At 42.6% G+C, this 25,260-nt stretch overlaps 1 protein-coding gene across 1 annotated transcript in view; it reads left to right on the forward strand.

Moving 5' to 3' along the window:
• Window positions 1-25,260, forward strand: part of LOC144799963 (cytochrome P450 4B1-like) — a 306,599-nt gene that overhangs the window by 219,343 nt on the left and 61,996 nt on the right. Inside the window, exon 9 of the mRNA XM_078671608.1 lies at window positions 2,010-2,143. Coding sequence (XP_078527734.1) covers window positions 2,010-2,143 — 134 coding nt within the window. The remainder of the gene's footprint in view (window positions 1-2,009; window positions 2,144-25,260) is intronic.

Genomic DNA, 25,260 nt, shown 5'->3' on the forward strand with positions numbered 1-25,260 from the left:
GTTATTTTGAGTGTCATTCACATTGATCAAAGGGTGGAACACTTAAGGGAGCAGTCAAAAAAGTAGATTTCCCATTTTAACTCGCATAGGAATTGCGCTGTCCAATTAACTACAGGTAAAGTGCAGTTATGGTTATGAATTGTCACTTTTAAAGTGGTAATGGTAATGTGATGTGTAATTCTCCTCCGGTGGGACAGATATGGTTTGCATGGTGGTCGTGCGAGGCATGGAGTTTTGACCTAACCATACCTTGAAAAATTATAGTGGCTTTTCGATTAAAATTTGTAACCATAACTGGTCTTTAACCAGGGCAAGTGAAATTACGTGGGTTTGCGGCTGTGATGCTTTATTATGGATTTACCTCTTTTCCCACATTATCCATCTTTAAGCATAATCTGCAGATTTTAACAAACAAAAAAATCCCTGGCTCAAGAAGATTCCAAGTTACTAAAAACTTGGCGACACACATAGTGCGCTCAGTGAAAGTCCCTTTTGCAAAGTGGTTATCTTCCAGTTGCTTATTGCTGTATCTGGATGTCAAACTGATACTGCTGTATGATATATATGCCCAGGCAGTGTTAAGAAGTGTAAAAAACAAAATAATGAAGTAATACTATCACAAAATGTGGCGCATTATGCTGAATAATTTACCTCTTCTTTCCACATAATTTATTCCACCCTGCTGCATAATTGTATTCTCCTCTACCACACTAATGGGACATCCCAATACAGTGAATGCATTCAAAAAGAAAAACCACCCAAGTGTTTCAGCAGGATTCGCTCCCCCAAACCTCTGATACCGTAATGGACATGTTGGTCCTTTCTTGTGTTCTGTATATCCTCAACAAGAGGCCCGCAAGACTCAATAGAGGCCCAACAGAGGTCCATTACGCTTGCCGCACATTCACAGTCCATGGCCATGAAACTTGCCAGGGGTTCATAAACCCTTCCATAAGATCCATCAACCCTAAGAAATTAGATTCAAGAATCATATGCAGTGGGGGGAGAAGGGGGGGGGGGACTGTCCTCCCACATCACATTGGGTGCAGAGCCTGGCCTTTGTCCAAGCCCTGCAACCTACTATGACTGGGCACTGCCAAAGGACGGATACCGAGATGGTTGGCCACCCATGGTGCAGTGCCTGTTGAATGTGGTTTATGAACTGAAAAAACACAACTGGAAAACAAAGATTTAAGTCAAGTTATGAGGTTAGCTCTCGTTGTAAGACCTAAGCATTGGTTGGAAAAAAACTCAGAAATGCACTGAAATAAACACAGTTAAATGTAAAGTGCAGTTATGATTACACATTAAAACAAAAAAAACTTGTGAGATTTGCAAGTTATGGTTAGAATGCAGTTCATAATTTGCACAGCAGCCATGTCAGGCATAACTCACACACCAGATGCAATGGTTATGATCTCACTATGTTTAAACCAATAAATAACACCTAAATGCACAATGATATTAGCTAACAACACATATTTTCTACCACTAAATGACACTACAATCTTTGTCATCGCTTTCATGGTGTTAAGGATAATTTGATATGTAACATCATCCTTAAGAGTATTTACAACATTTATAAGTGCTTTTCACATCAAGAGTGAGGTCATCAGCATTCCATTGGGTGTGCAGTTCATAGTTTGCATGGCTTGTGTGCCAGGTAAGGATTGTAGAGGCAAACATAATTTCAGTATTTTTTGGTTTTAATATATGAATGTCTTTTTTAACTGTTGAAGGTAGCAATATTTTAAGCTAAAACCTTTCCAGATCATATTTTAAGGTTATCATAAATTGTATGAATGTATGTAGAAAGCGACTTTGTTAACTTACAAAAATAGTTTGATAGACAGCAATTGCAGCCTCGTTTGTACAAGAGTGATCTATCTCCGAGCAAGGCAATGTAAGTACTGCAGTGCTTTATACACTAGTCATTTACTCTTTAAACAACATTTTGCATTCTGTAACCTGTCCCACAATGTTTACAATAACAATCCCAACCATTTCAGGGATGATCTTGGTAAGATGACTTACACCACTATGTGCATCAAGGAGTGCCTTCGCCTCTATCCACCCGTACCTGCCATCTCGCGAAGTCTATCCAAACCAATGACATTTTTTGACGGACGAACATTGCCAGAAGGTATGAATTTTAGTTCAAGTAAAAGCCAGTGAAAGAATTGTAATACATTTTTCCTCGTAGGAGGGATCTACCTTAATACAAGGATAAGGATAAAAGGATCAATTAACATGAAAACCCACCAAACACAATTGCTATTCCAAGTTCCTTTCATTGAACATTTTATTCATATTTATAATGCATTGCCTAATGTTAATTCATCTGAATTGAATTTCTTCTTAGATTTTCTTCCAAAACTGGTTCTTTCAGCTACGGATAGAAGTTTATGGATTGTCCCTTTTGATAAAGTCTGCAGCCCCAATGGATTCCCTGTGGAATTTTATAAGACCTTTGCAGCGGGTTTAAATATTTATTCATTGGAGGTTGTTAATTAGATTTTTTTTAGGATATTTAAGATTTTTAGCTTTCTCAAAAAGGGTAAAGATTCATCTGATGCAAATTCATATCACCAGATTACCCTTCTAAATACAGATTATAAAATTGTACTGAAACTGGTGGTAAACAGAATTAATAATCTGACCCCCTATCAAATACATTAGGACCAAAATGACTTTATAGCTGGGCGGCAATTGAGTACTAATACTAATTATTTAATAAAGGCATTGGACACATTTACTGTTAATCAGATCTCAGCGGCGAATCTATTGTTGGACACAAAAAAGGCGTTCGACCTGGTGGTCTGGAAGATCCATTTTGTCATACTTGGAAAACAGGTTTTTCTCCCCAGTCAAAAAATTGTATTAAAAGTGTGTATAGAAGCTAGGTTAATTTTAAATTCTACGGACGCTGGCTCTCCTAGAGTCCAGTGAGGAACAAGGCAAGTCTGCTCACTCTCACCAGTTCTTTTGCTCTTTTTATTGAATCCCCGGCAATAGCAGTTTGAAACGATATAATAATTCAAGCACTTTACCTTCAATGGCAAAAATGAAGGTGTACGCTGATGATATCATGCTTCTACCAGCCCCATGGAAGATAATGCAGGCAAGAGTGGTCGATATTGTCTCAGTTTTCCAAAGGTTGGCATGGTAGAACGTAGAAGGTGAATAAAGGGAAAAGCAATGTTATCTTTTGTAACTGCACAGCCAAAGAGCTTCCTCCAAAGTTTTGAAGCTGTATGTTATCTTGCCCTAAGCGCTATTTGGGAGCATACTTTACTGAGGATGTGAATGAGTTATAGTATTTGAATTATAGACCGCTATGATTAAGGTTAAATATTTGTTATCTAGATGGATGTTGCTTCCTCTTACACTGCTGGGATGGGTTGCCTTATTAAAAAATGGCAGTTCTCCCTTTATTCACTTTTTTATAAGTTCAATCTGCTATCTTTTACATGGAACAAAGCCAGCCAAAGGATTGTACCAAGCTCTTTATATATATGTGCATGGAGGAAGGAGCGCTAACTCTTCCTTGTTTCAGGACTTGGGGCCAGATGTACAAGATTAGGAATAGCGATTTCCTAATTGCTATTATCCTGCGAGTATCAAAGACGAAATCGCTATTCCTAATGAATGTAACACTTTTGAGTTTCATTAGCTATTCCTAACTAGTTGCAAATAGACCTACTTCATTCATAATAATGAGGTATGTCCTAGTAGGATTTCTCCCATCACAGAGATGGGGTCCTGCTGTGATTACTGTACAATAATGCAATCTTTTTTTTTTATCATCGAGTTTTCCTTAAAAGAAAATGGGATGTGTTTAAAAGGAAAAAAATAAAACGTTTGAGACCATGGCCTGCTCTTAATAAATATTTTTTCATCATTCTCAAACGAAAATTGCCCCCAATGGGGCCCTTTTCATTTGCGAATGGGTTACCACCACTTTTTAAATTGCATTAAAGTAATACTGCTTTGCAACCAGAATTCAGTTGCAAAAAAAGTAGTACATATTATACCGCTTTGGTTTTTGGAAGGGACGACCAAAACACGCCCCTGTCAAATACCGAATTGCAAATGCAAACAAGTTACCAAATCACATTTTGCATTTTTTTTACATCCGAAAAATAATTTTTCCCGTTGCAAATAGCCCAATTTTGTGAATCAGGCTTTTTGCAACCAAAAAACTACTTTGTAAATCTGGCCCATGTTACTTTGCACATTTTACACAGTATATGCACAGGTTTAATACGACGTTTAGTTTATATAGCCACCTCCAGAAACAAATTAGTTGATAAGTGCTGGAAGAAAATCAAGTTAGAGACCTTCCAACACTTATTAAAGTTCTTCAAAAAGGCCAACACAAGATATTACAAGGGCTCCTCAAGAAAACAGCACAGTTTTTGGCATTTCCTATGTGAATTCAGAAACTCTATTGAGTCAACTAGAATTAGATGGGAGGTGCCACTATGGATCCAACAATAGTGGCTAGAAGGGGAAGGAATGGATTTCTGAAACTGGAAGATTTCCTACAGAATGATAGATGGAAAACTTGGCATGAGAGAGAGCTACTGATAGGATCACTGACATAATATTGATTACACTAATATAGAATTACACAAATATCGAGGATAAAATATCGAATACAAAAATATCGAATTCCTATCTACAAACAGGTAAGTACAAAAATATCGAATCAAAAATATAGTTAAAAAAAATATAGTTAGTCAGAATATCGAATTTTTTTAAATGTCTTAAAAATAATTTTAAATTAATGAAATATTAAAAATATTTAACTAAAATATACTTAAAAATAATTAAATAACATTAAAATTATTAAATAATTAATTTAAGTCAAAACATGTATATGTATTAACATAATATTTAAAAAAAAATATAGAATATTTTTACCGTAGGATAGCGGGAGGGTAAAATTTACTATTACCACTCCAGTGAGTACAACAGTAGGGAAAGCGTTGGATAGCGTAGAGGTAAAAATTACTATTCCCACTCCAGTGAGTGCAACAGTAGGGAAAGCGTTTGATAGCGTAGGAGTAAAAATTACTATTCCCACTCCAGAGAGTGCAACAGTAGGGAAAGCGTTGGATAGCGTAGGGGTAAACATTGCTATTCCCACTCCAGAGAGTGCAAAAGTAGGGAAAGCTTTGGATAGCGTAGGGGTAAAAATTACTATTCCCACTCCAGTGAGTGTAACAGTAGCAAAAGCGTTGGATGGCATAGGGGTGAAAATGACTATTCCCACTCCAGAGAGTGCAACAGTAGGGAAAGCGTTGGATAGCGCAGGGGTAAAAATTACTATTTCCACTCCAGAGAGTGCAACAGTAGGGAAAGCGTTGGATAGCGTAGGGGTAAAAAATACTATTCCCACTCCAGAGAGTGCAACAGTAGGGAAAGCGTTGGATAGCGTAGGGGTATACATTTATATTCCCACTCCAGAGACTGCAACAGTAGGGAAAGCGTTGGATAGTGTAGGGGTAAAAATTAATATTCCCACTCCAGAGAGTGCAACAGTAGGGAAAGCGTTGGATAGCGTAGGGGTAAAAATTACTATTCCCACTCCAGAGAGTGCAACAGTAGGGAAAGCGTTGGATAGCGTAGGGGTAAAAATTACTATTCCCACTCCAGTGAGTGCAACAGTAGGGAAAGTAAATAATTCATGTATTAATAAAAATAAATTAAATAGTAATACCACTAAAAAAATATTTAACAGTAATTACCAATTTAATATAATATAATAATTAATCAATTACAAATACAAATAAAAATTAATTATTAACATTCATTACCTATTAATACAAATTAATTACTAATTAACAATTAATTAATTAGGAATTGAAAATTAATTAACAATTAATTCAAAATAAATACCAATAAATAAATTAAAATATTTAATTAATTTCAATGAAATTACTTCCCACCCTATTCCCCTATAAACCCACAACCCGCTACGGGAAATACATTTATAAAATTAACATAATTATCAATTCTTCAATTAATAAAAATTAATTACCAATTAAAATGTAATTAATTAACAATTAAAAATTAATTAACAATTAATTCAAAATAAATACCAATAAATACATTTAAATATTTAATTAATTATAATTAAATTACTTCCCACCCTATTCCCCTATAAACCCACAACCCGCTACAGAATTAAATTACGCAATAATTAAATAACATAAAATTCATTACGTAAAATAAATGATCAAATAAATATACACTTTTCACACATATACTAACATACAAAACACTTAAAAAAATTAAATATTATTAAACATTTGATATATTTAATACCTATATTATATACTTCGATATTTTGACTTTCTATATTTATGAAAATCGATATTAAACTACTTACCTTAAATTCGATATTTTTGTTGACTATATTCTGTCCATTCGATATTTTGTCCATTCTATATTTTGACTTCGATATTTGTGCTATTCTATATTTTTGATTCGATATTTTGTCTGTATACCCTACTGATAACCTATGTGAAAGTATGGCTGTAGTGGTTCTATTGATCCTGCTCAAGGTGTTACGAAATATCGATCCCAAAGTTCTGCCAAACAAGAGAGAGCTTGTGGTAAATTATTGGAAAATTCTAGCATCAGGAAACTAGCTTAACGTAGTCGATCTTTAATGTCCTAAGAGTAAGTAGATATGTATGAGCAAGTTTTGGTGAAATGAATTAGGGAAGAGAATGTGACAATAGCTAAGGATGTATGGTCAACTATCAATGAGTTTAACTTTTCAACCATGAGGGGGGCCAATTACCGCAAAATATAGTACTTTGCAAAATTGCTGATATATAGGACTCCCCAGTTTTTGCATAAATGAAATCAAATTGCTTGATCCAGTGTTTTAGTTGTGAAATGATAAATAGCGGATAAGAGGCCCAACTAGTATGGGTCTGCTGTAATCTCTGCAATTTGTTGGGCAATAATTACACATTTCTAGAAAATCTGCTAGGGATCAAAATACCACAAAACCATGTGCTGGCACTTGTTGGTGTAAGCCTGATACACCAATAAAAGTTCAGAAGCTAGTATTTACTGCTGTACTGATGGCTCCGTCACTGATTTTGCAGAAACGGAGGTTGAAGCTTGTATCCTGTTTTGTGGACTGGAGGGAGAAAATAATATGGTGAGGGAAAGCGAAAGGATGTTTGCTGTTATGTCTGGAAAATTTGAAGTCATTTGGTAATATTTGGGGACTTTAAATGGTAAATGAGGGCTCAAGAGGGTTGATACACTGCTTGGGGTGAATGTCTTTTTATTTTTTTTTAAACTTCTTTTTATTGACATTTCTGCTCATACATTTGGTATCAATAGCATCATTACAAACATTCAGTGGTACAGTGTGGTCACGACAGCACTCACGTTATTCCTGACGCATCAACTCTATGTATATTGTATCAGAGCATAACATTATCCTGGTCAAAGTACCAGAGGTAGATTAGCTCCTTTCATTTCAAGTTACAGGTTCCCATTTCCAATGCACACATACATCACATCATTACCATGGTTCACCTTACAGTTTTCAGTTTTGATACCATACCCTCTATTAACAGTTAGTACACATAGTCTTTATCCGGTGTCCCTTTCCTGCTCAGTTTCGGTTACAACACGTATACCTCCGACTTGTTAGCGCGGAGGAGTGGCTCTGCTCGCCTGCTCCGGGTCCTGCAGATGCGCCAGTAAATAACATGTCAAGGGGACCCATATGTCCCTGGGTCGAGAAGCGCCCGGCAACAGTTCAGCATATGTAGCAAGGCACTCTTGGCAAGTCACTAAGTCGGCTATCCAATCCTTAAATTTGAGGTCCTGTCCCCACCCACAGCGGCTGGCCACCCGTCTCTTAGCAATTAGTAGTTCAAGGGCGACATATTTGCGATGCACCGCCTGTAGGGGTTTAACATAGTCCAGTAGAGCCATCTATCGGGTGGGTTCCGCATGTATATTAATCATCAATGTCAAAGCATCAAAGACTTGCACCCAATAGTCATTCATCCACTAACAATTCCACGCCAGATGCAAAAAACACGCTCCAGGGACATGACATCTATCGCACCTGTCCGAGTCCCTTAGTTGGTACTTGTGTAGCCTGACTGGAGTGTAGTGCGCTCTGTGCAGGAATTTATAGTGTATGATGCGGAGCCTACTACTGGCTGACACCCTTTCCATCTACAAACAACAATATTCCCAGTGGTCATCCATTATCTCATACCCCAGTTCCTCACACCATCGGACACTGGATACTGTAGCCGGCAGTTCTCTCTGCGTGTCAACTGCCTTGTAAATCAAGGAGACAAGGTGCTTAGCCGTCACATTCTGCAGCATCATTTGCAGCAGCACTAAAGTCTGCGGTTCAGCTGGGAAGTCAGGGGTAAGAGACCATATCCCCTGCCTAAGGCGAGTTAGAGAAATAAGTCAAGTGGGGTGTTCTGTATTCCCTGTAATACTTGGTCCGCAGTGCAAAAGCGGCCGTCCTGATACAGATCCCCCCATGTGCAAATGTGGGTGCACTCTCTAAATTTACAAAATATTGTTTCTTGAAGAAGGGGCATGTTCAGATGATAAGTGAGAGGCAATAATGGAGAGTATAAAAAGGTGGCATTCAGCATGCGTCCAATACGTTGCCATGCTGCAATCGTACATGTGATGGTGGTAGGCATCCTGTCCCTGGAACTAGTCACTTCGTACAGTGCACCGTCAATAGGAATGGGGTGTGCCAGTCAATGCTCCGCCGCAACCTGCGGCATATACCTCGGCTGTGCCATCCAGAACCACGCATAGTGAGCCTGCGCACTAATATAATGAAGTTCAAAATTTGGTATCCCAAACCCCCCTTGTGAATACGGCTGTATAAGTAAGTTCCATTGCAGTCTCGGCTGCCTACCTCCCCACACTAGGTGCGTCAGCTCCGACCTTAGTGTCTTAAAGAAGAAAGCCCCCGAAAAATACGGAATTTTGAAAAAAAAGGTAGAGTAACTGTGGGAGTACCACTATTTTAATTAGTGATGCTGTTCCCGCCATTGATAGGGGTAATGCAATCCAGCGGGTCACACATTCCGATATGCCAGTTATCGCAGTGCCATAATTTAACCTCATAAGTTCCTCTCTATCCCTGGTGACCCGGATTCCCAAATAACGTAGTTCACCATCACACCATTCTAATGGATAATCTAGCGAGAAGCGAGTTGTAGCAGTCGTTGGCGGGAAAATACTCGATTTCCCGCAGTTGATCTGGTTCCCCGACAATTTCCCAAAAACTATAAATTCGCTAAGGATCGGGTTCAAATTCTGCTGTGGATCTCGAATGTACAGGGTGATTTCATCAGCATATAATGATATAAGTATTTGCCGCATATTACAACGCAGTGCCTTTTCCTTGTGATGCTGCCTCAGTTTTGCTGCCAATGGTTCTACCGCGATGGCGAACAGCAGGGGGAGAGCGGGCACCCCTGCCGGGTACCCCTGCTAATTTGGAACATCTGAGACGTGCGCCCGTTAATAAGCCCTTTAGCAACCGGTGCCTGATACAATAGCCTGATTCATGAGAGAAAGAGGGGAGGGAACCCCATTCGCGACATCACCCCAAATATATAGTCCCATTCAATTGAATCAAAAGCCTTAGTGACATCCAAAAACACTGCGGCCAGGGGTAGATAGGGCGAGACATTGTTCAGTATGGCAAAGAGTGTTCTCAAGTTGTGGGATGTAGCCCTCCCGGGGACAAAACCCTATTGGTCAGGCAGTATCAAAATCAGTAGGCTCAATCGGTTTGCGATTACCTTAGCTAGAATCTTGACATCACAATTGAGGAGAGACAGTGGCCTATATGTGTCACAGCGTTGAGGCGTCTTTCCTGGCTTGAGTAATGAAATTATTAGCGCCTCCCGCATGGACGCGGGGAGAACTCCCACCTCGAGTGACTCTTCATACACTTCCCGAAGAATGGGGGCCATCGGATCTATATATGTTTGGTTGAATTCCACCGGATTTCCATCCGTCCCTGTGGCTTTTGACTGCATACCCATAATGGCCTCGCAAACTTCATCCAATTCAAATGGTGCACATAAAAAGGTACGTTGCACGTCGCTCAGCCAGCCCAGCATTACGTCCCCCAGATAACTCTCTAGATCCAAGTCGTCTCTGCGTTGTGTGGTGTAGAGTCAAGTGTAATGTTGTGTGAAGGCATTTAAAATGTTAGCCGTGTCACAATATACCATCCCACCTAGATCTTGAAATTCTATAACATAGACCGAGCAGCGAGGCTGCCTGACTATTTGTGCTAAGGCCCTTCCTGGTCTCTCCCCCTCTCCGTAACATCTGGCAACCCAATATTTTCCTCTAAATCGAGTTTCCCTCTGCGCTGTATCTATATATTCCGTGAGTGTTTCCCGAAACTGAACTTGAGTGGAAGTATTCGGGCCTACGGCCATCTCCGCGTCCACTGCTTTAAGTTTGACCTCTAGTTTGTGTAGTGTGTTAGTGATATGTTTGAGCACCCCTGCCTCCTTTGATATGCAAAAACTGCGTAGTGTGACCTTGAATGCTTCCCAGATAGTTTCTACTGTATCCACCGTTCCTTTGTTACGTACAAAAAAATCGTGCACCTCCTCCCTCGGTTCTTCCTGAAAGGCAGTATCTAATAGACATGGAGCATACAGTCGCCAGACCTAATTGCTTGGTGCATCAAATTCAGCACAAGAGAGAGAAACACGTTGACTAGGGGAGGCACCAGTTCTGGAGTGCATTTCCTCAGTGTGACATCCTGCAATTGTAGGGGAATAGCTCTCCGGCCATCCAAGTAGCGTATGCCTCCAGGGCCACCGAGTGTTCTTCCCGCCGTTCCTCTCCATAAAATGGCGCCTGCACTACCTCCGTTAGAAAATGGCGCCAAGGGTAGAGTTTTATCCAGCCTCAGTTGCACAGTGAGAGGGGGTCACACTTCCGAGTATCCGCACCCCTTCCTCACCTCATTCGGGATCTCAAAAGGCAGCCGCTCTCCGCATCGTCACCTTCAAAATGCAATCGGGCCACGCAGGGGGGGCCACGGCAACGGGTACAGTCCCACAGGTCTCAGCAGCCGCCTCGCATTCAAGCATGCCCCAGTGCCCTGCCTTCCCTTTATCAGGCCATCGATGCAGCTCCACACGCACACGGACAGCGAGGAATGCTCTCTCCTGACGCCACAAATCACCAGCGCCACCGCTGCTCACTCAATTTCACCTCGTTCACCGACTATGCCTCTGCGCCGCTGCCACAATACTGTCTGCCTCTTGCCAATGGATCTCGATGTCTGCACCCACCGAGCGCTGCTCCGACTCAGTTTACGTGCAGTGTCCAGGGCCACTGCTCCCGCCTTCACCGTTCATGTCACCACATTGGGCCTGGATGTCCCCAGTGCAGCCTCGGTCTCCGTTAGTTCCCGCACCCACACCTGCTTCGCAGTCAAGCTCGCACCGCACTTCGGCCAAATCTTCTGCATGCAAGGATAAGGGCAGGGCAAGTCCAATCCTCTCCAAAATTTCAGCGAGCCAGTCGGGGTGTAGCTCTTTCAGCCAGCCATTTTTCAGACGCTTGATGGGTCAGTAAGCAGGTTAAATGCCAGGATAAAAGCACCGGGCTGCAGGAGCCTCACACTAGTGCGCCCATCTTGCCAGTGCGCCAACTAGCGCCTCCGTGAATATGTCTGCTAAGGGTCAAAGTTGAATTTCTTTTTTTTTTCACGGCATCTTATGTATGGATATATTTATATATTTACATTTCTTTGAATGTATGCTCTGTGTAGATGTTCGCTTTGCCTAATATGATGGCAAACACTGTACCTCCAAAAAAAATCATTTTCTGCTGCTCCAAGTCCAGAACATAAGGTTATTCAAATTGCAATATGAAACAAATAGCAAATACATTTTACTGGATATACTATTGTAGAAGACTTTAAGTACAGGCTGACACCCAGCCCGGGGTAAAGTGCCACTATTCACAAAATAGTCAAGAACTCCAATGTACTATTCTAGCTCCATTCCTCAAATATTTTGGAGAAGTTCAAAATTCCCACGTATTGTAAAAAATGTTTGAAAAGTTGTAATTTTGCGGATTGGCTGAATTATTTAGCAGCAGAATTCTGCCAAAGTAGTTGTAAGGAACAGGCGAGTGGACAAATCTGAATATATATATGAGGATGTGTGAAATAATATTTGTTTAACCCTATTGTAAAGGAAGTCCAGTCATGTAATGTTCCGCGCTTTAGCACACATAACTCTGGTGAGTTCACTACATGACAGGTGTGCTGCTGAGGTTACGTGGAAGAACGTCATAGTCTGTTGGTGCGCAGGTATATTTGTTAGGGATTGTTAGAAATTGGGTTTCTGTTTAGCAGAGGCATGCACCCTGTCCAAGCAGGAACCATAATCTTAGTCAGTGTAAGTCACATACACAGCAAAAATTAACCTGTGCCCCCCCTCTGGTAGCTTGGCATAGAACAGGAAAGCTTAAATTAAGAGGCAATATGTAAAGTATTTGTGCAACACATCAAACACACAAAGAAGCACACCAGTTTAGAAAAATAGATAATTATATTCTGAACAAAACGACAAAAATCCAATAAGTAGAAGTCAAGATATGAATTTTCAAATATTAAATGTCAAAATAGTGCTTAGTAGCAAATAGTGCTTAAGGGGGTAAAATGGTTGCGCTGGACTGGGACAAAGTCAAGAGCTCAGGTCACCGGTGATGGAGTGAAGGCCAGCTAAAGGACCCATGTAGCCCGCTGAGCGAAATTACCTTCATGCTTGTTGCAGCACAAAATGCTGGATGCAGTCGAGCGATGGGCCGATAATCCCCACACAGTTGGGAGGGTGCTGCAATGCTCCTACCCAGTCCCTGCAGCAGCATTAATGCTTCGATCCTGATCTCGCAGTAGGCAATACGTAGGTTCTGATAGGTGCAGCTACGCCAAGGTGCAGGTTCTTGGCAGGATCAGCACTTTAAACTCACTTCCAAGGGCCCTGTACTAGATTGGCACCAGTTCGCAGACCAAGACTTGCAGCAAGCAAAATCAGGTGCTGGGTGGAAGAAAAGAGGTGAAGACTTTGATATCCCTGAGACTTGAGAAGCAGGAGGCAAGCCACCAAGCCCTTGGAGATTACTTAGGTTCTGGGATGTAGAGATGCAGGTCCAGTCTTTCTCACTCCCAGTCAAGAAGCAGCAGGTGACAGGAAAACACAGTAAACATTTTAGCAACATGGCAGCCCCTCCTACAGCACATCAGTCCTTCCTGCTAGAATGTTCCCAGTTCCAGCAATGTTCTGACTTGGTGGCATCAGAGATCCAATACTCATACCCAGTGGGGCCTCTGAAGTAGGTAGACTTAAAAGAGATTCTTTGAAGTGCACAATACCCAGCCTTTCCTGCCCTGGCTCCAGACTCACTAAAGAAGGGTATGCATGGGGATAGAACACAGCCCTTCAGGTGTAAAGTGTCAGCTCCTCCCTCCCGTCCTGCTCAGTATGACCCATCAACATGCACATGGCTATTCAGTCACAAGTACCTTCTCTTTGTGTGTGGCTGTCTAGAGGCAATGCAGGAAGACAGCTGTCACCCACCCCAGGCATGTATTCCAGACACAGGCAGAAGGCACCAAGGGCCACCTGTATGAATCAATTTTGTGGTCGGAAACTGCAGATTGGGCCATTTCTGAACGCAAAAGTGCTTTTACATATGTACAAAACACAAATTGTTATTCGGTATTACATTGCCAAATCGCAATTTGTGTTTGCGATTCGATATTTGAATGGTGTGTGTTTAAGGCGTCCCTTCAAAATACAGGTATCTGAATGTTTTGCGACCGAATTAAAGTCCCAAAACATTCCTATTTCACCACCTCCTTGAAGGAGGTGGTAACCCATTGGCAAATAGGAACAGGTCCCTAGGTGGACCCCTTCCTCTTTGAGAATGGAAAAAAAATATTTTTAAGAGTAGGCAGTGGTCCCTCAGACCACTGCCTACTCTTAAAAAGCCAAACTGCAAAGTTTTATTATTTTATTCTTAAACATTTTTAAAAATAAAAATGATTGCTTTATTAGAAAGCAATCACAGACATGGTGGTCTGCTGACCTCAGCAGGCCACATCCCTTTGATGGCTGCAATTCCTAATGGGTCACAAATTGCAGGATAAATATCAATTAGGAAATGAGTATTCCTTATGTTAGTACATCTGGTCCCAAATGGTTCAAGTAAGAAAAGTGGCATTTTCAGGATTGCAATCTAAAAACCAACTTCACTATAAGGTGTGTTTTTAAATTGGGATACCAGGAATGCCACATTTAAGGATACCATGCAGCCTGATTCATCAAGCCAAATTGCACTTGCAAAGGGCAAGATTCTCAGAATCTTGCCATTTGCGAGTGCAATTTTTGCATTTGGGATTCATCATCCCAAATGCAAAATTTGCTATTAAATAATTCTCACATTTGCGAAGAGTTGCATTTAAGGAATCTCTATTTGAGATTACTTAAATGCAATTCATGAATCATTTTAAAATTGCGAAATTGCAATTTTGGGCCGCTAGTTACCGAGAGGTCAGACCTCGTGGTAAATAGCAAAAACTTAGAAAAATGCATTTAAATGCATTTTTCTAAGTTGCATGTTACACACACACATGTCCTTTGGACATGTGTGTGCGCAACACCTATGTAGATTACATTTCAGGAGTGCTACAGGGTGTCCTTTGGACGCCCCTGCACCCTTGAAATCGCATCCTTATTTGCGATTAGCTAATTGCTAATTGCAAATAAGGAATAACTCCCCATGCATTCCTATGGGCCTGTAGGCCCATAGGAATGCATGGGGAGTTATTCCTTATTTGCGATTAGCAATTTGCTAATCGCAAATAAGGAACATGTAGGAATCGCAATATTTTTTGCAATTCCTACATGAATCCCGTTTTGCAAGTCCTTAATAGCGATTCCTTATGAATCGCTATTAGGGGCTCGCAAAACGGGAGAATGATGAATCTGGCTGCCATTGGAAATTGCGCTTCCTGGACAAGTAAACCTTTAAAGTACATGTTCTACTTTTTAAATACCCTGTCCAGGGCCGACCATAGGGGTGACCTGTATGTAATAAAAAGGAAGGTTTGGGTGTGGCAAGTAGGTTAACTTCCCAAGTCTGACTAACTATAATCCCCGACTTGCCCTCCTAACCGTTCCAGAGAAATAAGTGAGTTGACACCCCAGAACACAACACACTCTATCCTCTCAGAGATTGCGGTTACCCTTTTGGTCACTCACTTTTACTTGTCCACAATATGATAATAAACACGAAGGAAGCATATGATATGTACTTAAACTATTGTGCTCTATGATGCAGTATTCACACCACAAATAAACAGCAAATGCACATTAAAAATATTATTAGCCCGGTTAACAAACCATATACCAAAAAGAACTCTGTCCTATTAAAAGACAGGCAAGCCTGCTCCCCTCTTCTAAAGCTAAATGATTATATAGCAGAAATCTCTGGGATTAGTGGCGGACCCCGTACCTAGGCATACCTAGGAGGATGTTCTACAACCTCAGTTAACGCAGCACTCATGCCTCAGAAACCATGTTCTGTGTGTCTTCTAGAATTCCTGTCCTCAGTTATGACAAGAATAGTGTGTTCACAAACACCATCTGCATTCTTGTGTTATGTCTATGTACTAGTGTCTGAAAAGAGAGAATAACAAGGGCCATTATTGTTTGACCTTGTCTATCGTGCTCAGAATATATCCCAGGAAAAACAACGTACAAGCAAACATGATCCAGTTCAGTCTGAAAATACAATGTGGCACAAAAGGAAGCATATTCATATAGTATTGTGTGCAAAAGAAATTCATCCTACAACGTGCAGGATTAGGCTAAGAAAGGGAAAACCACATTGGACCGTTTAGGAAACACATGACACCCTCTCTTTGGTCAGGACAATAGCATGAGGGAAACAACTAAATGTTATCTATGTAACTAAAAGATAAACAAGGTCAAAGCAGTGCATGTAAATAAAACCTACTGAAAATTAATAGTGTAATTGTCAGTTTGGTAAAATAATATAATTGTGTGATATTCGGAGAAATGCATTATTGTCACCCGCCAACTGAAAGGCTAGGACTTCATAAAGGAGTCCAACTCAGCAGATGATGATTGGTCAACAGTCCAAGTCACGAGCTCAAAAGAACTGACACGATCCTTGGTCTCAGCTGATGCTGAGACAGTTACCGGGCAACCTGCACCTGTGTTAGTAGAGCCTGCTTACTATGATTCATGTGCTGCTGCACGTTTTCACAATGGCGAGTGGTTTAAAGTTTGCAACCCTAAACAATGCTACCCTAACGGACAATTCTGGAAGGGGGTCTGTTAGAATTGGGGGTCTCTAGTTGGCACAGGTAGGTACTTGTGACGAGTAGGGACCCTCTCCTCTAGTCAGGGTAAGGGGGGTACACTCCTAAAATAACCCCTGCTCACCCCCTTGGTAGCTTGGCTTGGGCAGACAGGTTTATCTCAAAGGCAGTGTGTAAAGCATTTGTGAACGCATACAGTAACCCAGTGAAAACACTACAAATGGACACCACACAAGGTTTTATATAAAAAAATAAGTATTCTTTTATATAGAGTTACCACAAGACCAATAAACGACAAAAATAATCCACAATACTATTCAAGATCAAGAGTTCTGTTTAAAAAGGCTGAAATCAAAGTTCTGTGAGAGTCGGTAGCCCTGTCCAGCTACAGCGTTGTTGAAATAACACAGAGTCTAACAAATCCAGCGGACCACGGCGGTCAGGGCACACTCAAATGTCGACAGACTCAGTCACAGTACCTTTTACTTGATGCAGCCGGCATGGACATGCGAGCCGGTTCCGGGGTTCGTCGTGGTGCAGAAAAGAAAGCATTGCAAACACGTTGTCCCTCGATGCGGTGCAGACAGCGGCCCGTTGACGGAGTTGGTGGATCCAAGACTTGCGTTGTAGGGCGAGACGGTGCTTTGTTGAGGTGCTTCCAGCTTGCGGTGCGGCGACAGGGCCGGAGTTCAGGAGCTGGCGTCGATCAGTCAGGACAGCGGTGTGAGGCGGGCGGTGCGTCGCGAAGCATGCAAGATAGTGTCCAGAGTCCGGTGTGTTCACAGGACTCGAAGTCAGCAGCAGTGACTGCGTTGGTCAGACCAGTACGAGTCACGGTGTCCACCAGTCGCGGTGCGGGCAACGGCTCAGTGACGGAGTCAGGACGGAGTCGGTGAGCTCAGAGCTTGCATTGTTTGAGGCGGACGTTGTTCGGTGCTGTGCCTACAGGACACCGGGTCGGTCGTGAGAGTCGGTCACAGCTCCCTGCCTATGTAGCCCCTGAAACAGCGTTTCCAGGAGCAATCCACAAAGGCTGGTGAAGTCTACTGGTCCTGAGACTTCGGTCAGGGGGCAAGCTCTCTTCCAAGCCCTTGGAGATCCTTCACAAGTTGAATGCAAAGTACACAAAGTTCTTGCTCCTTTCTTTGGCAGTCAAGCAACCACTGCAGGCCAATTCCCCAAGCAGCACTTCAGCTTGGGAATAGTCTCTCCTCAGTTTCTTCAGGTTCCTCTCCTCAGCAAAGGTTTCTTCTTGTAGTCCAAAAGTGTTCGAATTTCATGGGATCAGGGTCCAAATATTTATACCCCAAAATCCTTTGTTCTCTGAGGGGAGAGGCGCCGATGCCCAGTCCAAACCAGTTCTGAAGCACTCTGTTTACCAGACTTCTCCTTTCCTTTCACAATTGCAGGGCAGGAACATCAGACGCCCCACAGGGGGTGGAGCCAGCATTGTGAAAGGCAAGTACAGTCTCGGAGCACTTTGTTCGCAGTCTTCCTTCTCTTCTTTCCGTGTGCATTGCAGAGACATCAGCCATACCCCAGGAGGTGGAGCCAGCATTGTGGAAGGCAGGCACAACCCTATTCAAGGTTCAGGTTCAACTCCTCCCTCCCATCTAGATGCAGATCTCTCTATTCACCACTGGGCTGACTCATCCTGTCTCTTGGAATCCCCCAGCCCTATCACTCACAAATCCCAGACAAAGGAATACACAACCTAGCAGAGGCAGGCTTTGGGTAGTTAGACAAGCAAATACCTACTTTCTAAAAGTGATATTTGCAAACACAGAATATTAAAATAAACTTCACTAAAAGATGTATTTTATTATTCTGAGTCCAGGCATATTAAACTCGAATTTCTACCATGTTCTCTGAGTCAGTTAGGATTATAAAATGTAATAATTTCTAACAGCCCATTCTGGCCTATGTAGAACAGGTAGCCTTGCAATAGTGAAAAACAAAAATGGCTGTAATTCACTATTAGGACATGCCACACACATCAGGGCGTGTCCTACCTTATACTTACAATGCACCCTGCCCTTGGGCCTACCATAGCGGTGACTAATATGAAGAAAAGGGAAGGTTTAAGGACTGGCAAGTGGGTGCACTTGCCCAGTCAGCATGACAGTAACAGACTGTACACAGGCTCTGCAATGGCAGACCTTAGACACATTTTACAAGGCCGCTTCTGTGGGTGGCACAACCAGTGCTGGAAGCCCACTGGCAGCATTTGGATTTACACGCCCTGGGCACACTCGGTGCACTGTACTAGGGTCTGAAAAGTAAACCAAATAGTCAATTTTGCAATCAGTAATTAATACATTCTCCAGGCACCTTTGGCTACTCCCGATTTTGAGAGTTATGGGCCTACGTAGGTGCCGCCCAGCATTTCTTGCCCTCCAATTTTTAGACATCGAACCGTTCGCCAGACTGTTGGTAAAATTTCTGAAACTAGTAGTTAAGCATATGCAGAACTTGGGGTGAATCTGGGATGTTTTGTTGTTCTAAAACCTGTGGTTTCTTTCAATTTTGATCACCCTTATTAGGCTGCATTACTCCCCCGTTCTTGGCATATTGTTTTACATGGTTTTCTTTAGTGTTTACTTTTATTATTGATGTTATCATTTTTTATATAGTGTTTTAGCACTCTATACATTGCTGTCTGGTTTTTTCCTGTTAGCAGTAAGAATTGAAGAAAAATATCTGACCGCTTAATCACAGATGTAAAGGAATAATATGTGATATCGTGGTGTTAATTGGAACCTAACTTGATTCTGTCCCTTTAATACATCTTAGAGTTATGATAATCTTTTTTCTGTTTAACTTTTTAAACTGTATTTTATTGAGTATTTTCTACATGAAATATATTGTGCTGTTATGGCTGTTTTTCTTGCAACCGAATAAAGCTTGATTTGATTTGATAATACATTCATTTACAGTAGGGAGCACTTGCACTGTGACACTTGACAGCAGTGGCACAGTGCCCAAAGCATCTAACACCAGAAAAAATACATGAGGCACAGCAAAAATGGAAGGGAGACCCACGCCAATGGTGCCAGGTCTAACAGGGTCGCTAAGAGGCTCATCAGCAGTCCAACGTCCAAGGTAGCGTGTGTCTGCGAAGCCAGGCAAATGTCCAGTGCCCCTTCAAAGGGACACCAGAGGCCTCGGAACACAGGTTGGATGCTGGTAAATCAGGCAGGTCAAAATGTTAAAGATAAATCAAGTTCCAGCTCCTACAGCAGAAAAATTCCAAAGAGCTGAAGCATGCTCTCACAGTAGTGTTGGAGCAATTCCAGCTCTAGAAGACTTGCAAAAGGAATATCCATTGCAGAGGATTAGGAACAGTATTAGGATGCTGCGAATGAGGAATACCTTCAACGGGAATCCTCCAAAAACACTGGACAAAAGGGAATGAAAAAAGGCCGGTATTATACCAAAGATAGTTTGGAATGAACTAATGAGGCCGGAGCCGACAACCTCAAAAAAGTGGGTGAGGCTAGACGTAATAGAGGCATTTTCAAATTTCATGCACTATTTCTCAAAAATTCCTCGGAAGGTTTGAATTCAACAATGATTGTATTTCTTTAGAGGTTCTAGCTACCTGTATTTCGAAGGTTTCGTGAGCAGATGTGAAAGCTACTTCTTGTTGGAACAATAATGCTTTGAGTCTGCTTAGCTTCTTAAAGTCTACCTTCAAATTTGGAATGGAAAGCCACAATGAGCCAACTGTGATCCCATGTGGCGTAGGGAAAAGTAGACATTGTTGCGACAAGTGACTAACTGAGAAACAGATAAATCATATGGAATTCCACCTCAAAGTCCCAACAATCTTGAACACTAAGCGCTAAGTAGCTCCCTTTAGAGAGTACTGTGATAAGAGGGATAATTACAGAAATTCCTTTTAAATAACAGACCCTATTAAGAACTGAAGCAATTCATGTCCTGTGGATTTTTACATGTTTACAAACAAGTGAATGTCTGACAGAAGAGTTGCATTCTTCTCCAGTAATATAGCCTTCCATTGTGTGGTACATTCACAATGATATATAAAGGGTAGTGACCATAATTCATGAATGAAACAGCCTCCAAGGGATTCATATCTACCTACAGGAAAATGTTTCATGCAAGCTTTGAATTTAAATGTAGAAATATGTAAAGAGATCACAACATGTTTTAAACACACAGCGGAGACAGTTTCAGCTTATAGTGAATGGAAGTTGTTTTATTTTCTCCAAATGTAACCCTGTATTGGTCGCGTCTTTCATGGCCATTAGTCGTTGTGTGTCTGTTATATTTAAAGGTAAAAACAAATTCGTGGAAATTAAATAAAGCCAAGGCACGTGCCCATTTTTAAGTGTTCGAAGTGTTCAGCTAAATCGCATGACGGATCTAAGCTGATACAATGTTGACAAAAGCACTTTGCATAATATCAATAACAGATGATAAAATGTTATTTAGCTTGTAAATATGCGAAGAAGCGTATTAATACTATTATCAACAACAGCAAGCACTTTATCCAAATTATCTTGGTCAATTTGTCTTAAAGGTGCAGCAGCTTCCATCTGGGATACTTTCCAAATTCCATTATAGGCAGCATGTATAAATCGTTTAGAATGTGGGAATTTGGGAACTACAAGAAAATCTGACCTATTTATGTCTTCGGACAGGAGAGAAAAATGTTGTTTCACTGCCGACAGTGTGGAATGTTCTAACTATTCCTGACACAGTTTTCCTACCAAATACACGGTGACCATATCAGAATGTTGTGATAGAGAGTTTCGGGGATTTGGTCTACTTATTTCGAACCCAGGCTTGGAATTGAGAAAACGGGCATGACAACTAATATTGCCTTCTGGTCACAACAACCACCCGCCAGGACCTGAAAGTGTGGTGTTGAATGAACCATTTCTCACCACATTATTTATTTGTTCTCGGTGAAATTCATCATACTTTACCAGTCATTGAAATGGGCAATAGGAGGAATTGTGGGGACATTCATTCTTGGATTTTTGCCATACCCAGACGTGTTATCTGCTGGACAGTATGATCGAGAAAATTATATGTGTAGGAATTAAGCAGGCTTGAAAATTAAGTTTCCTTTCCCTAAACCTGCCAGGATTTTATTCAGAAAAGGGGGTGGTGATGAACAGAATGTCTGAATTAAGCAGACCACTCTTACCCAGTCCAAAGATCAGGGCTTGATCCATCACCGTTTTTTAGCTCACTGCACCATCCCAGCTCAGAACCTGGCTACATGCAAATTAGTCTGTTCCTGTCCCAGTGCATGATGGGAACAGGGCAAACCAAACTACCAAGCCAATTCTTATACTGGGAAGGAAACAAGCTTCCGGGGACCGGTTTCTGGCAATTCAGCCGTCGTCGGCCCGGCTTGCTTGAATCCTGATGGTGCAATGAGCAAGGGACTCACATCTGAGTATACCCGTCCACGCTTATGGTGGACAAAATGATTCAGATAAGGGGGTGGTGATGAACAGAGTGTCTGAATTAAGCAGACCACTCTTACCCAGTCCAAAGATCAGGGCTTGATCCATCACCGTTTTTTAGCTCACTGCACCATCCCAGCTCAGAACCTGGCTACATGCAAATTAGTCTGTTCCTGTCCCAGTGCATGATGGGAACAGGGCAAACCAAACTACCAAGCCAATTCTTATACTGGGAAGGAAACAAGCTTCCGGGGACCGGTTTCTGGCATTTCAGCCGTCGTCGGCCCGGCTTGCTTGAATCCTGATGGTGCAATGAGCAAGGGACTCACATCTTAGCATACCCTTCCACGCTTATGGTGGACAAAATGATTCAGATAAGAGGGTGGTGATGAACAGAGTGTCTGAATTAAGCAGACCACTCTTACCCAGTCCAAAGATCAGGGCTTGATCCATCACCGTTTTTTAGCTCACTGCACCATCCCAGCTCAGAACCTGGCTACATGCAAATTAGTCTGTTCCTGTCCCAGTGCATGATGGGAACAGGGCAAACCAAACTACCAAGCCAATTCTTATACTGGGAAGGAAACAAGCTTCCGGGGACCGGTTTCTGGCATTTCAGCCGTCGTCGGCCCGGCTTGCTTGAATCCTGATGGTGCAATGAGCAAGGGACTCACATCTGAGTATACCCTTCCACGCTTATGGTGGACAAAATGATTCAGAAAAGGGGGTGGTGATGAACAGAGTGTCTGAATTAAGCAGACCACTCTTACCCAGTGCAAAGATCAGGGCTTGATCCATCACCGTTTTTTAGCTCACTGCACCATCCCAGCTCAGAACCTGGCTACATGCAAATTAGTCTGTTCCTGTCCCAGTGCATGATGGGAACAGGGCAAACCAAACTACCAAGCCAATTCTTATACCGGGAAGGAAACAAGCTTCCGGGGACCGGTTTCTGGCATTTCAGCCGTCGTCGGCCCGGCTTGCTTGAATCCTGATGGTGCAATGAGCAAGGGACTCACATCTGAGTATACCCTTCCACGCTTATGGTGGACAAAATGATTCAGAAAAGGGGGTGGTGATGAACAGAGTGTCTGAATTAAGCAGACCACTCTTACCCAGTCCAAAGATCAGGGCTTGATCCATCACCGTTTTTTAGCTCACTGCACCATCCCAGCTCAGAACCTGGCTACATGCAAATTAGTCTGTTCCTGTCCCAGTGCATGATGGGAACAGGGCAAACCAAACTACCAAGCCAATTCTTATACTGGGAAGGAAACAAGCTTCCGGGGACCGGTTTCTGGCATTTCAGCCGTCGTCGGCCCGGCTTGCTTGAATCCTGATGGTGCAATGAGCAAGGGACTCACATCTGAGTATACCCTTCCACGCTTATGGTGGACAAAATGATTCAGAAAAGGGGGTGGTGATGAACAGAGTGTCTGAATTAAGCAGACCACTCTTACCCAGTCCAAAGATCAGGGCTTGATCCATCACCGTTTTTTAGCTCACTGCACCATCCCAGCTTAGAGTCTGGCTACATGCAAATTAGTCTGTTCCTGTCTCAGTGCATGATGGGAATAGGGCAAACCAAACTACCAAGCCAATTCTTATACTGGGAAGGAAACGAGCTTCCGGGGACCGGTTTCTGGCATTTCAGCCGTCGTCGGCCCGGCTTGCTTGAATCCTGATGGTGCAAGTGGGCTAAAGAACGGTGATGGATCAAGCCCTGATCTGTTGACTGGGTAGGAGTGTTCTGATTAACTCAGATACTCTGTCCATCACCACCCCCTTTTTGTAATTATTTTGGCCACCATGAGTGTGGAAGGGTATGCTCAGACATGAGTCCCTTGCTCATTGCACCATCAGGATTCAAGCAAGCCGGGCCGAAGATGGCTGTAATGCCAGAAACCGGTCCCCGGAAGCTTGTTTCCTTTCCAGTGAAGAATTGGCTTGGTAGTTTGGTCTGCCCTGTTCCCATGATGCACTGGGCCAGGGACGGACTAATTTGCATATAGCCAGGTTCTGAACTGGGATGGTGCAGTGAGCTAAAAAACGGTGATGGATCAAGCCCTGATCTGTTGACTGGGTAGGAGTGTTCTGATTAACTCAGATACTCTGTCCATCACCACCCCCTTTTTGTAATTATTTTGGCCACCATGAGTGTGGAAGGGTATGCTCAGACATGAGTCCCTTGCTCATTGCACCATCAGGATTCAAGCAAGCCGGGCCGAAGACGGCTGTAATGCCAGAAACCGGTCCCCGGAAGCTTGTTTCCTTTCCAGTGAAGAATTGGCTTGGTAGTTTGGTCTGCCCTGTTCCCATGATGCACTGGGCCAGGGACAGACTAATTTGCATATAGCCAGGTTCTGAACTGGGATGGTGCAGTGAGCTAAAAAACGGTGATGGATCAAGCCCTGATCTGTTGACTGGGTAGGAGTGTTCTGATTAACTCAGATACTCTGTCCATCACCACCCCCTTTTTGTAATTATTTTGGCCACCATGAGTGGGGAAGGGTATGCTCAGACATGAGTCCCTTGCTCATTGCACCATCAGGATTCAAGCAAGCCGGGCCGAAGACGGCTGTAATGCCAGAAACCGGTCCCCGGAAGCTTGTTTCCTTTCCAGTGAAGAATTGGCTTGGTAGTTTGGTCTGCCCTGTTCCCATGATGCACTGGGCCGAGGATAGACTATTTTGCATATAGCCAGGTTCTGAACTGGGATGGTGCAGTGAGCTAAAAAACGGTGATGGATCAAGCCCTGATCTGTTGACTGGGTAGGAGTGTTCTGATTAACTCAGATACTCTGTCCATCACCACCCCCTTTTTGTAATTATTTTGGCCACCATGAGTGTGGAAGGGTATGCTCAGACATGAGTCCCTTGCTCATTGCACCATCAGGATTCAAGCAAGCCGGGCCGAAGACGGCTGTAATGCCAGAAACCGGTCCCCGGAAGCTTGTTTCCTTTCCAGTGAATAATTGGCTTGGTAGTTTAGTCTGCCCTGTTCCCATGATGCACTGGGCCAGGGACAGACTAATTTGCATATAGCCAGGTTCTGAACTGGAATGGTGCAGTGAGCTAAAAAACGGTGATGGATCAAGCCCTGATCTGTTGACTGGGTAGGAGTGTTCTGATTAACTCAGATACTCTGTCCATCACCACCCCCTTTTTGTAATTATTTTGGCCACCATGAGTGTGAAGGGTATGCTCAAACATGAGTCCCTTGCTCATTGCACCATCAGGATTCAAGCAAGCCGGGCCGAAGACGGCTGTAATGCCAGAAACCGGTCCCCGGAAGCTTGTTTCCTTTCCAGTGAAGAATTGGCTTGGTAGTTTGGTCTGCCCTGTTCCCATGATGCACTGGGCCAGGGACAGACTAATTTGCATATAGCCAGGT

Source organism: Lissotriton helveticus, chromosome 1_2, assembly GCF_964261635.1.
Source record: "Lissotriton helveticus chromosome 1_2, aLisHel1.1, whole genome shotgun sequence".
Classification (NCBI taxonomy): domain Eukaryota; kingdom Metazoa; phylum Chordata; class Amphibia; order Caudata; family Salamandridae; genus Lissotriton; species Lissotriton helveticus.